The 15159-nt window shown below is 32.8% G+C and overlaps 1 protein-coding gene across 8 annotated transcripts in view; it reads left to right on the top strand.

The window, feature by feature from the left end:
* Positions 1 to 235: 235 nt before the first annotated feature.
* Positions 236 to 15159, top strand: part of LOC126776503 (synapse-associated protein of 47 kDa) — a 187407-nt gene continuing 172483 nt past the window's right edge. For 5 of the 8 annotated variants that reach the window (XR_007669955.1, XM_050499085.1, XM_050499081.1 and 2 more), the window contains exons 1-5: positions 236 to 595; positions 1094 to 1306; positions 3001 to 3080; positions 3420 to 3479; positions 4276 to 4397. Coding sequence is in view for 7 of the 8 variants with exons in the window: in XM_050499085.1 (XP_050355042.1) it covers positions 465 to 595; positions 1094 to 1306; positions 3001 to 3080; positions 3420 to 3479; positions 4276 to 4397 (606 nt within the window). In the remaining variant the exon portion in view is untranslated. The remainder of the gene's footprint in view (positions 596 to 1093; positions 1307 to 3000; positions 3081 to 3419; positions 3480 to 4275; positions 4398 to 15159) is intronic. The other 3 variants (XM_050499082.1, XM_050499083.1, XM_050499084.1) reach the window with 3 other exon arrangements.

Below are 15159 nucleotides of genomic sequence, written 5' to 3'. Positions count from 1 at the left end.
GTTCAATATCATTAAATTTATATTTTATTCGAAATAGATTCTTATCATTAACATCATTTGAACTATATTTGTCTAACAAAAAATAATTATAAATTAAATACAATATGTCTTCATATCAAAATAGTTCACACTATAATATACGAGGAAAATGTATTACAGCCGTAAAATAAAAATAACTTATCATTGAAAAATAGACGATCATGTACAACCCTAACATATATTTGTACATATATTATCTATAGAGTTCTAATTTGCAAAATAACAGCGCAAGTTGCGCAGGTTTTCATGCGCAATGAAAACTTCCCTAAATTCACTGGTCGATTGCGGTGTTCCATTTAGTTTTTCAGCTGATCACGCTTTCTACGGGCGCCTCGCAGACGACGCGTGTGTCATGTGCGAAACTGTCGCAGCGTAGTAAGAAGAGTGCTCGTGTACTGTGTAGTTGCTAGATTGTGGCAGTGAAAATGTTTTCAGGACTTACTAACCAGGTCAGTTCTTGGATGGGAGCAGCTAAAGGCGAACCCCAAGATGAAGAAGTGCCAACTCCCACCAAAGATGCGACAGGCGAGACTACGGCAGAGGGCGAGAAACAAAGGTTTATAGATTCTTTGTTTACTTTTTATTTTGTTCTTTTATTTTCAATATATATTAATTGTAACGCAGAAGGACCTAAATAATTGATTTCGTCGTTCTTTTTTTGTTTCGAATCTTATTTTCTTATTAGTTCATTGGTAATTTCGTAAAAAATGTTTCAATATATAATTTGGTACTTATTAGGGTATTTAATAGCACAATTAAGGGTATATAATAGAGTAATATCATTAAGTTAAAACATTAACTGGAGGGACTACTTTCCTTCCTGGGTGTTGCATAATGTACTTATTGATCCAACATAGGGGATGTAAAATATGGTATTTAGGTCAAGAGTCTATCCTACCTGAATCAATGCCAAGTTACATTACATTAAGCAAAGATTTAGGGTTATTTAAATCATCCTCAGCTTAGTAACTCTACAATTCCAGTTTTTTTCTAATTGACTTCCCATTTTTTTTTAATGATGCAATAATTTTTTCAAATTATTATTTTTTTACAGCCCAACCAAAGGAGCAGGCAAACTTGATCTCATAACCAATGTGAAGTCACAGATGACCGGTTGGCTAGGATCAGGCATTCCTATTCCAGGTCTAAGGAAAAATGAAACAGCACCTACAGATCCCAATGAACCGGTTCCAGTCGAACAAACTGAAGATGCTGCTGAACCTAAGCCAGAAGCAAAAGATGATGATGATAACTCCAGGTATAATAGGTACGAGGGATTGACAGAAGCAATGAGTTTGCTTATGCAATTTTTATCACTGTGGTGTGTCATTTCTGGTCCAGTTATAAAATTATAGATTTTGCACAAAAAAAAAGACTTACAAAAAGGTTAAATTTTTGTCTCAACCATTGAATTATATAACAGGACAAGAAATTGCATACCAGTTAAATTTTACTGTCTTTTCCAAATTTAAACTTTCACAAAATGAGCACAGAAAAATTTAATGCATAAAATAGTGTTAAATGGAAGCTTTTTGTCATCAATTTTATTTATTTTATCAGCTTATGGCACTATGCATCTTATGATTCTTAATTGGCACACCCAGATATTATTTTTTGTCACTTATGTAATCTATGGTTACAAATTTACTTGAATAAAAGAATACCTTTTTCATAGTTCTCTCATATTGTTTATAAGTCAATTATTTAATTTGATCTTGTTTTTTTTTGTAAATAGATGATATTTAAAAAGAAATTAATCATACATTATACTTGGATTCAAAATTGGATTAAAAAAAGCTTATATATTGATACATTAAATCATTATGTGATATTAGCTTAGATTTTAAATAAAATATTTAAATGGGATAGTGAACTCATTTATTCTGCTCAATCCCCATTTTTTATCATTTTTATGCATTGTCTTGTCTATCTTTACTGTATTTTTTTTTCTTCAACATCTATAGAGCAGTGCATAGAAATTTCTAGAAATTTCAGGAATTTCATTTTTCATTTCATTTTAATAAATAATATAAAGTTGTATGCAATGCTCCTTGATGTTTTTGATGTATGTGGATATATTTTAAATTATATATTTCTATGAGTTTTATGTAATAAATAATTCTCATGAAAATATAGTTATGTGGATGTAAATGTAGACTATAAAAAAAATATTTTTTTCTTATTGTCACATTGTTGTCTTTATATAAAGTAATACTTGGGAGGGGTATAACATAAGGAAGAATAATTAAAGTTTGAATAATTTGGTATTCGGGATTATCCACACATTTTTGTATGGATTTTGTTTTATGACAAAGATATTGCTCCATTCAGCCATTGGTGAACTCTCTTTTATAATTATGATATAAAAATAGGATAAATCTTAAATATGAAGTAAGTTAAACTGAAAAGTTTGTCTTTGTATCTAGTTAAACAATTTTGCACGTTAGAAAAAGGGCGTGGTCTAAATATTACGTTGGGAATAAAGAATAGATACTTTTAATTTCAATTGGATAGGGATGTACGGATTACGTCATCTCGTTTTATTATCGATTAATATTAATCGATTGATTTTATTTATGGTAAAAAAAGTGATATCATATGATTCTGCGCGTTATATTCAGATTACGTTTTCCATCGTAAGAGTTTGCGAGTTGACGGAGAAGCTTTATAATTTTGATACTTTCATCTCAACAGCGAAGTTGTCGATATTGTGCGAACACTGACGAAATTCGAAACTGAAAATATGAAATTTAACTTAAACATTTTTATTGCATCTTTAAATGAAGATTCATACAATAGTCCATAGTTAATATAATAATTTATTTTTAAATTTATTTAGCGTTGTTGAAACATATAGGTTATTATAACAGACTGGAGCTCGAATCAAAGCTGAATCAAGAAGAAGATAATAGGTATTAATAAGCGTTTTCAGTATATTTATTTTTGGTATCTTGTTGCTAGTGCGACTGGAGGCGCTGATAGCCGGCCTGGATCCACTGGAGGCACTCCGACCGAAGAACAACCCGCCGGAGTTGGTAACGGTAAGCTTTTGGATGTAAATTATTGACGTAGATAAAATTATATGCTAGTAGTATTGTTCAAATTCACCATACATTGCCAGTACATTTTTTTTGTTTTATTTGAACAGACAGTTAACATGCTTCATTTAAAACAAGTGGTTCTTTTTAGTCGACTTTCCCTTTCACTTAACGTCAGTTTTTTTTTGTCTGTTATTTTTTATCCTTACGTAAATAACAGGAAAACATTAAATATACTTCTGTACATATAGAAAAAATATTTTAGTTTTAATCATATATTTTTTTTATTTATTTCGTAGATTCGTAGTTTTTACCATTTTTTTTTGTTATGCACATTTTCAGGTCCACAGAGTAAAAAGTTGTTCAATGTAGACGCCATCGAAGTGCCAGATATGCAAGAATGTTAGTAATTTTTATTTTTTTAGTGTAAGTCTATTTTTAATTATACCATCAAGCTTTTCATTGGCATGATATCGCTTTTATATACGACATAGATATACCGTGTACAGGCTTACAAAAATGTTTATATAATAGGGCTCCCTCCCTTTAACGCTTTAATGCTTTGGAATGGAGTAAGGAGTGTTTACGGTGATGTACTACGGTGAGCTTAAAATGCTGTGGAAGCGTTAAAAGGTGTTGGGGCTTACCTAATATATTTGTCACAAAGCGATTTATTAAAGCTGGTTTATGATTTTAATTCATAAAATATTTTTTTACTTAATTTAAATTTTGCTTAATGCATAAATTACTATCGAAAAGAACTTTTTTTATATATTTGTAATTTTTTTGTTTAAATATTGTATGGGTGTTTTTCATTCGCTAAAACTGTTATTTTTATATTTTTTTGTTTCAACTTAATGAGGCTTTTGTATTTCAAATCGTATGAAAATATTTCTCAAGTTTACGTCATTTTTCTATTCGTTTCTAAGAATGTAGGACAGGCTGTATTGTACGTTATCGTAGCGACTCAACGAAATGTAAAAAAAAAAAGTATACTGTCGTCCAATGAAACTTTGCACTTAAACCATTCATTACGTGCCGTCGTCTTTGTCTTTTGCCATGGATTTAAATATATCTATAATATAAACTATACTTAATCACGTAGAACCCACTTCGTGATATACTTGAGGTGTTGTTTTAGACTCAATAAGCATCGTTTAACCGAGAAACAGCTTGATAGTGATTTCTGTATCGGCAGTGACCACAAAAGCTGTGGCCGGTGCCAAGTCTCTGGGCAACTTCCTCTATTCCGCGGTGAATAAGGCTGGCGCCAAGGTCAGCGAGGCCAGTGCGAAGATCAAGAAGACGGTTGAGGAGAATGTAAGTAATAGATTAAGCTAATTTTTATATTTCACTGGCTTAAAAGGCTGTAAAAACATTATGTAATATATGAAATTATAATAACTTAATGAATAAAAATAACCATTTTTTAGGAATAATAATGTATATAATTTAATTCGTCAAAGAGTGTTATGCGGATACAGAATCATATCAATGTGTGCCAGTTACGAAATTAGCTTAAATACCAGTTACAAGACCCTATTCGTGTCGTTAACAAAATGAAACAACTATGATTATATACATATTTTACCTTGAAATTAATTGCCAGCTTAGAAAATTCAAATCTTTACTTATACTACCAAATGCTTTTACCACTGCTCGATAATGTAATGAAAAAATTTAGGACATAAAAATTTAGTGGTGAACCCACGATAATCGGTTAAGATTCAGGCGTTCTAACCACTAGCTAGTGTAAGCCCGTTTTTTAGTAATCACTAATACTGTCTTCCCACTTCGAATTTCCTACATTTCTCATTTCTGGCGTTGCGTAATGACGCTTAAAACGTGGCCGTTAGCGCACAAGGCGGTTCCATTGACCATTGTGCTAGTGAGCCGTCAATTACTTACATATAAAAGGAATTGTGTATATTCATCCAAAGCTAAAAACCTCATTGCCTTCGTTACTCGTGTCTCCCCGACAAGAACGGGTAATTCGTTTGCTTGTTCTCGCTTCAGCTCAAACGGAGGAAATTGCATTATTCATTTCAACTCAGTTAACTATATAATGTAAGTGAAAAATGTATTCATAAAATGGTTGGAAGTTATTATATTTGACTTTTTCGTCATACTATGAAGTATTAGTTTAAATTACTTACATTATATTGGCGATAGAAAGGCGTGGCCTTGCGGTAAGATATATTATCGTTGGATGCGATCAGACTGATTACTTTTGCTTAAATCGCTATATTACAAAAAAAAACGTGAAATAAAAGCATCGTTTGTCTAATAAAAAAGGTGGATGAAAATATTATAATTCAAATAAAGATACAATTTAACGGTTGGTACAGATTTAGATGCCAAAATGGAGATCTATCTTCTATAGAAGCAAGTAGATCTTGAATGATGGCAGTGTTAAATACTGTCGAAAATCACTGAGGCTCAGTTTCTTCGTTGATCTTCAATTGTCATTATTCGAGACCGATGAAACGAATAGCGATGGATGTTTTAAACCCACGATCATCAGTTATGATTCACGCGTTCTAACCACAAGGCCTCTCGGCGTTCGCCATCATAAAACTCAAGTTAATCAAATTGTATTTGTAGACAAGACTTGATTTTCGTACATTTTACATTTAGAGGACTTTATATAAAGTCTGACAAGAGCTGCTGCTGCTGATATTGTGGTTCATGTAGCAAATTTACTTTGTTTTTATGTGTTATTGAATTGATACTTACAATATCATTAGCGAAAACTACAAAATATGCGAAATAATATGTCCTTTATGTGTTCTTTATCATACGATGATATTGGAAGAATGATTTGTCTATATTTCGGGCAATGGTGCCGCGTGGTGGAATAACTCTAAACCTTCTCTTTAACAGAAGAGACTTTCCTAGTGTTCGGACATTTACAGGCAGTTCCTATATGATCTGGATATAACCCAAATATTAAATAGCATAAAACTTTTTAATCACAATTGTCTGACGTTTTAAAGAATTCTTTCAACCTTGAAGAAATAAAAAGGAAAATGTGATTTCAACACGCTTGGAATGTCATTGCAAATACTTGTAACGAAAATAAATTGGATTTCATGCAAACATTTCAATTACTTTTCTAAAACGTTTGGGATCAAACATTACTAGAAATAAAAGGGGCTGTCTAAAGGTATAGGGAGAATTTTTTGGAACGGCAGCTTTGATTTTATGGTCGTGATTTAGAGGAAGTTTAGAGGTCATTCAAGGCTATATATTTGCTTCGATATCGTTTTAAGTGAACTTTAGTTGATGGGAAATGTGTGAATGTATACGAAATTACTTTATATTGTGTTACGTTACTGTCTGTCTATAGTAAAACTTCAACAAACTAGTATTATTGTATATAATACTTTTTGGGTATAATTATTATTTTTACCATAATTTTCGGAGTACTCGTAAACGTAAGGTTTTAAAATTATTCCTCATTCAAAAGCATTAGGACTACATACGTTTTTTATATTTTTTTTTTTTTTATTACCAATATTCAACTTCCTCCCAAATAAGTGTGAAGTTTAAGTACAGGGTATCGAAAGTAGTATTCAATCTTAATTTTCTTTGCTATTAAATATATTTCAATTACACAGTGAAATTTATTTATAGTATACACTTAAAGCGTTAATGCATTTAGTGTAAAAGTATAGCTTCATACATTTCATAAGTGAAATTGAGCGTGTGGCGTAATGGATGCCACCCGTGGCTTTATACATGTTTGTAATGTACTTAGTAGGTTGTATAAAATGATTTCATGAAGATACATTTGAGGTTCACGGGACTATAGTTTAGATCCCATGATTAGATGACGCCACTGGTGATGATGATTACCCTACTGATGGTAGGGCTTTGTGCAAGCTCGTCTAAGTAGGCACCACCAGATCAGATATTCTACTACTAAACCGCAGTATTTGTTGGTATGGTAGTGAGCCAGTGTAATTACAGACACAAGGGATGTAACATCTTAGTTCTCAAGGTTTGTGGCGCATTGGCGATGTAAGCGATGGTTAACATTTCTTACAATGGTAATGTCTATGAGCATTGGTGATCACCCACCCATCAGGTGGCCCATATGAGAACCTTAAAACCCGAATCTTCATTGTATTGTATTAAATACAATGAACGGAATAAGCGTAATCTCGAATTATCAACACTAGATACTAACAATAAGCCATCAAGAGGTCCAGTATATACTCACTTTCGATCTGCTGGTCCTATCATCGGATTAGGTCGGTGATACCAAGCTATTATTTTGTAATCTAAGTTACATTTACTTCGACTTTGAAATCAACGACGAACATCAATTTGCAATGGCGAGAATCGTCGTTATCGTAACAAGAAGTCTTATATAATATTTTTAGATATCTCAAAGAAAAACTTTTTCGTATTTAAGATAAAAATTAATAAAAATAGTTCATCTCATAGTATTATTACTCGACTCGTTTTTTTTACTTATATATTTCATTAAAAGGAGTATATATAATATGGCAATGGAAATAAGTTTTTGCCGAATATGCTCTCCGATAACATATTTCATTCTAGTTCTTATGATTCTTATGATAAGGGCTACATTTCAATTTTTGCTTAGTTCTCTAGTCATATAGTATTATCGCTCTTATGTTTATTTTCATAGAGGCGCCTTTGCTTCACAGTTTGGATACAGGCCAATAGATCTAGATAGGTAGGTTTACTTCTATTCGGAACGGGTTTCTGGAACGACTTTTAACGTGATTAAAGGCATGACGTATGGAACCAGCATTGTTCTTTTGGTATTTGTAGGTTTGTTTTTTATAGATAAATAACTCATAACTAGTATATTATATATAATAAATGTATAAATATTTATTTTCAGATTGTAGATGACTAGTCTATGACAATTTGAAAAAAAATACTTATTTTCACAATTTCTCACCTGCATAATAAATTGACATATGTATATTATTATTGTGAACCTTCAACCGTAGTTAATATCTTAGTGAATTGTAAATAAATTGACAATTAAATATATAAGTCTTTTACTTTTTACTTACAGTAAAATAATATTTCTGTGTTCCCGTATAAATTCCTATACAATTCGATTTTGTTTAAACTTTGTACAGGTGTATTTAAAGCTTGCGTGAAGGCTTCTGGAATTGACGTATAACAAATGGCGTGTCACTCGCATCGGATAATTGCTTAGAATAAAATATAAATACACATTGCAACGCATAGTAGTCATCAGCTATAATATTGAACCGACAAAAATAAGGAGGAGGTTGTATCTTCATTGATTAGTCGAAAACCGCTGAACTGATTTTGATGATAAAACTATTCTATTCTACAACGAGGTAGATTACAAGTGCTACCAATTTTTTTAATGCAAAAAATATAAATTCAATTGTAAGTACTGAATCAATGTAAAGTATTTTGTTTAAAGCCGTGTTGAGCCTACAGACTAAAATGGAGCAAACCCGTCTTAACTTGAGGGTGTCGTAAAAGCCCAAAGGTTTTTTGTTTTAAGAGCATTCAGTAATTATTATAAAAACTGAGTGTAGTTTTGTTAACGTCATCTCGATAGGATATACATTGAAATGGATTCCACAACCTGTAGTAGCTTCTCGTTTTTTTTTTAAATTATTTATATGAATCAATAGAACTGGCTCGCTTAAATAATGTAATATTGGTTATATTTCCAAATATATTTTTTCCACTTCAAAGTATTTCTTCCGACAAATACATTTTCTTGTCAAGGTTTTTCTCCAATTCATAAACAATTTTTAAACTCGATTTCCGAAATGGCCTTCAGTTCGCCCAGTGATTCATATTGAATCTCATCTAAGAATTCGAGACGTAGTCCCCAGAGTAGTGTTTGTAGTTGGTTGAATAGCCAGAAGTCATAAAGAGCTAAATCAATCGAATTGGGTGGTGCGCCTGACTATATGGGTCGAGTGTTAGGCCAAATGGTCACGAATAATCAATGCAGTGATAGAAGGCGCAATATCGTTGTGCAAAAACCAAGAATTGCTTGTCACGCAAACGACCCATAACACCTAGATAATAAAGATGTTTATAGTTTAACACACGACGATAATCGAAAAAACTGTTATTTTGTAAACGACTTTAGCTCGATTTATTTCTCCTTTGTTCACCTTTTGTACAATACTTGAGCGACTATTTTTTTCCGCACCTCTGTCTTCCTGGAACAGTTCGATCAATTTGTGAATAACTTTTTACAATTATGCATATTACTATAGTCTCAAAGTTTATAAATAAAAATCAAAACAGTATGTACTACAATTTTTAATTTTTTTTTAATTTTATTTATTAGATCATCAACAAAGTACATACAAATACATGAAAATACAGGGTTGACAAAATAAGGGCAAAAGTGGTACCTTAAATACAGGTGATTACAGGTGAAGTGAACTGCATGACAGATTAATCCAACGAAAATAATGACAAATTAAGCGCATAAAAACTCAGTGTGCATGTCCGAATTGGATTGTTCTTTGTTTAAGATCTTTAGCTTTTCTATCAGCTTAATTTTATCTATGCTGTAGATGTGATTTAGAAATGATCTTGCAATTATTTAACTGCTCTTAATCTTAATGCACAAAACTTGAGTCGTCGCAAAAGATCTCATTCGAAGAGTTAAATACAATTTTAAATTATTAATTAAATTGAGGCGAATGAGGCAAGTAATGGACAAAATGTTGCAATTGCTAATGGACGAAGCTATACTGGTATTGTCTTAATGTCATCCGAAATATATTTTCTCATATCGGTATAAGTTTTTTCTTATTGTTTTACACATTTTGGTATTTTTTGCAAGTGTCATTGTGCAGATGTTGTACTTTCATTTACTTGATGTTACTTTGTTGCTAGTCATTAAAATTAGTAAATGACGAAATTGTTTTGAATTTTGTCTAATTTCTTTTAAATAGTTGAACAAGACACGTTTTGTACCATCGACTAGTTTTTTTTTTAATATAGACTAGGTAGGCGGACGATCATATGGGGCACCTGATGGTAAGTGGTCACCAACGCCCTTAGACATTGGCATTATAAGAAATGTCAACCATCGCTTACATAGCCAATGCGCCACCAACCTTGGGAACTAAGATGTTATGTCCCTTGTGCCTGTAGTTACACTGGCTCACTCACCCTTCAAACCGGAACACAACAATATCAAGTATTGCTGTTTTGCAGTAGAATATCTGATGAGTGGGTGGTGCCTACTTAGACGAGCTTGCACAAAGCCCTACCACCATTAAAATTATACTTTAAAGTTCAAATATGATTTAAAAAAATGCAATTTAGTATTCCATAAATGATACTAAGCAGTTAGTTCAATAAAGTATGTTATTTTATAAATGAAAAAAAAAATATTGGAGGAGGAGATTTAAATTTGTTCGTAAATTTTTAAGTATCTTTAAAATATATGCTTTTGGGAGTAATTTGTCAATGTTAAATGTAAATATATTTATCGTCATATGTCACTTGCTTGCCTTTATCACATAAATTCGGGGTCGGCGCAACGGGGGAAATACGCTGTGTGGAAAATTTTATCAGATGTTTACTGCTGACCGGCTCACCTGAAGCCTTTTTTATTGGATGGTTTTACGCAACAATGCGGTTGGTTGTAGCTTTTATTTACTCGATTACTGGATGCATTTAATAAATCCATTAGTCGGCTTTTACGACACTAACAAGAGATGTCTATATTCTACTCTGTCGGATCCACGCGGCTTAAATTGACATTATTGATGGTAGAAAAAAAGATGGCATGAAAATACGACTCGAATCTTACAGACGGTAATTTAATATTTCGAAAGTAAACTTAATTACTGAATCTGGGAATATTGGTATCTATCGATAAAAATTGAATTAGACTTGAGAACGGGTAAATAAATCTAATTTCTATTAGGTATTTTCAAAGGAATTAGTGTCAATTTCTATGTTATTTTCATAAAAATATTCACCTTGTCTCCTAGTCTTTTTGTTTTGTTGAATTTTTTTTTATATTTATTAAAAATTTATTTGTGTCTACGATATTCTTGAAGAATATAAACACCTTGGCCAATGTATCAAAAACTTTTTATTCTTTTAAAAATGATGTTGCAAATTAGTAACGGCTTACTTTATTCTTTTCCTTTGTGTGCAGTTTGTTCAATTTCGTTTGTTTTTTTTTCTCATTTATTAACTTAGAAGTAAGACTTCTCTAACAGACGCATTATGTACGATTAACTCGATCGAACTTCATATTAGAGCCCCAGTATGAAACTATAAAGCTTCTCTGCCTACAGTAATTAACTAACGCCCTCTTATAAAGAGGCTTTGAAAAGTATCCAAAATTTTATTACGTTATTCATTCAATTATTATCTTGGATTTTATCCACGTGAAAAAGAAGGTTGATTTTTTGACGTCATAATGTTTTATCACACTATCCATTTTTTAAAATAAAAAACGTACTTATTTATTTTCAATAAAACAATATATTTATTATTAATATATATATTATTATATACGCGTTAGTCCTAGCGTTGAGTTTAACACGTTATAAAGTTCCTTACCAAGGAAGGAAAATCAGTTCCGACTATACTGAAAGAGATATCATCAGTTAACGGGGTCTCTTGTCCAAGTAAAACTATGGTTTACAAGTGGCATAGCCTTTTTACTAGGCAGAGGTCACTTAAAGACAACCCACGGCCAGGAAGTCCGATCGAGGTGACCACTTCGGAAATTATTCAAAAAGTCGAAAAATTAATATTAGAGCCCGCCTAAAGAAGAAACAGCTCGCAGAAATGGTTGAAATATCAGATACAACCATTTTCAAAATTCTTCACGAACATCTTGGCATGACTAAAATCAACGCAAGATGGGTGCCTAGAATGCTCACGCCGCCTCAAAAGCAACAGCGCGTGGAGTGTTCTCGTGCATTTTTGGACCTCTGTACGGAAGACAAAGATGGAGTGTTGGCTCGAATTGTTCCTGGTGATGAAACTTGGGTTCACCATTATGAACCTGAGTCCAAATAAGACTGTATGCAGTGGCACAAAAAAGGCACACCACCACCCAAGAAATTTAAGGTGGCACAATCGGCTGGGAAAATCATGGCGACAGTCTTTTGAGACTCAGAAGGAATCCTCTTGATTTATTATAAAGATAAAGTGTCTCCATAACCGGAAATTACTACGCTTCAATCCTAGAACAATTGATGGAAGCCATAAAGAAGAAAAAAAGGGGAAAATTGACTGTTCACAAGTGCCGTGTTGCGATGGCTGCCCCGCAGACGGTGGGCTTCGAAATTTTGCCACACCCACACTATAGTCCTGGCCTGGCCCCCAGTGATTATTATCTATTTCCAAACTTAAAAAAAAGAACTTCGTGGGAAAAAGTTTTTAAGTGATGAAGAAGTGAAGGAAGCAGTTTCGGCGTATTTTTTAGACAAAGACGAATCATTGTTTTTTGAGGGTATACATAAATTAATTGAAAGATATGAAAAATGTATAAGGATAGCAGGTGAAAAGGAAAAATAAATCTGGATTTTTATTTTCACTCCTTACCCCCCATTCCGCAAACTTAGAAACGTCCCCTCGTGTGTCGCTATAAACTACTCTCTCCCTGAATTTCGTCTCGACATAATTGCTACCTACGCTACAACGAAGCTAACGAGATTGAACTACATTAGATAGAGTTCGTTTCAAACGAGACTACAGGCTCTCGGTCAAAGGATATCATCTAACGTTGCACTTCGTAGCATGTTGGAAGTTATTCAATCAGCTTAAATTTAAAGCTGAAGCGTGTAAAGTTTCGACACTATAATTATTTACTTTTATTTCGTTTCTATTTATTTATTAGGAAACCAACTTTATATACTATGAAATACATTTTCTTAATGCGTACACATATTTTTATTTATTTATTAACAACAAAATATTAATGTTTATTTTTATTCTTGAAACCCATTAGCCTTATTAGCTTGTTTGGGTGCTGCTTAGACATAGACAAACATTTTTTTCAGCCTTTTGCCGTTCACTGCTGGACGAAAGCCTCCCCCATAGAACACCAACCATCCCGATCTTGGGCAGTCCGCATCCATCCCGAACCTGCCACTTTTTTAAATTGTGGGTCCATCTTGTCACAGGGCGTCCTACACTACGTTTGCCTAAGCGTGGTCTCCACTCTAACACGTGTCGGCTGCATCGGCCATCAATGCGCCTGGAGACATGACCAGCCCACTTTCACATCAGCAAGCTAATTCTACGCGCGATGTCGGTGACTTTAGTTCTTTGGCGAATGTTATCATTTCGGATTCTATCTGCCAGAGAAACCCCAAGCATCGCGCGTTCCATTGCTTGCTGAGCGACCTTAAATTTGTGGACCAGTCCTACGGTAAGTGTCCACGTTTCGGCACCGTAAGTCATTGCATTGGTAAAAAGTTTCGGTGAGATTACATCTCCCTGTCTCACCCCGTCATGCAATTGGATTGGTCTTGTGCTCTGATCTTGTACTTGGACGGTCATGGTTGCGGCTTCGTACAAACCTTTCACCACCTGGACATACCGACAGTTAATTAGGCATCTCTGCATGGATTCCAGAACAGCCCAGGTCTCGATGGTATCGAAGGCTTTTTCGGAGTCCACAAACGCTAGGCATAGAGACTGATTATATTCCTCGGTCTTCTGTATTATTTGCCTTAGTGTGTGTATGTGGTCTACGGTACTGAAGCCTTTTCGAAACCCAGCCTGTTCCACGGGTTGGAAGTCATCGAATTTTCATACAAATATACATATACGATTAAAATACATACACATCAAACATAATAAAAAGAAAATACAGATGATAAAGATATATAGGTGAGCTTTTACTAACTAAAAGTAGTAGTTCCGAACTATATATCAATTATAGGGCTTACTTAACATGCAATTAAAATTTGTTAAGTTTAATAACTGTATCATTATTTTTTATATATTGTTTTATCTGATAAGGTATGTTTTGAAATACATGCAAATTATAACCAATTTTAACATTGAAATGAATCAACATTAGTGTTATTTGTTTTACTTTGCGCTTATCGACACGACCGACAACTCCCAACTATTTTATTAGAACAAGTCCAGATGGATAAGCATACATTTCTACAATTAGTGACGAAAATAATTATATCAATAAAGCAATCTAAATTAACATAAAATTGAATATTTACAAAAACAGCCCACAAACACATCGACGAAAGCTAGGGAGAATCGTATTTTTTTATCCAAAAATTAAAGCGAATTCAAATAAAAAAAACTGATGTCATCACAAACAACATCGCACAGCTTAGCGATTACATACATATCTCTCATTTCTATTGAAGATTCAAATCTATAAAACTTGAAAGATGCAAGCCAGTGTTCAATTGAAAAAAGGTAAAAACGTTTTTCAATTAATTCTCTCCGGCATCCGACCGCTATTGATATCGCATTGACCTAATTTCCTCTCGCCACTGACCTTTCAGCGTTTTATGTAAAGCGTTTTAAATTGCCCTCTCTTATTATCTGTATTTCAAATAATTCCGTCATGAAATTGTCTTTCATTTGATTATAGAATTTATTATATATAATTTGGTTAATAATTAATTTTGGGCATCCTCATAATCTTGATCTATGTATCATTTGTAAAATAATGTTTCATACTTATTGGTTATTATTCCCTCTTGGCAAATAAATACATCTATTGCAATAATTTTCTTTTTAGTAGGTATTGATTTTGAATTTCGAATTAAACCATATAATTTATGTCTTCCATATACAGCATATTCCATCATGTCAAGTTTCACACTTGGTAGTAATGATAAGAATATTAATGGATTCGTGTAAGCGCAATATTCGTAACCTCATAATCTATCATATCCGCAATGTAATGAACATTTAATTTGCAATTGGTATTGGATTGAAAGCGATACTGTCAAATTGTTAACAATTTTTTGAAACAATCCATTTATAAAATTATAGTTATCATAGGAAAAAAGCTGTTATAATTTAATCGTATTCATAGTTTTCTGTCACATCACTGTTTCATATTCACGTT

The sequence above is a fragment of the Nymphalis io genome, chromosome 20 (assembly GCF_905147045.1).
Source record: "Nymphalis io chromosome 20, ilAglIoxx1.1, whole genome shotgun sequence".
Lineage (NCBI taxonomy): Eukaryota > Metazoa > Arthropoda > Insecta > Lepidoptera > Nymphalidae > Nymphalis > Nymphalis io.
Note: the sequence above shows the minus strand (reverse complement) of the source record. Positions and strands in the feature narration are given on the sequence as shown.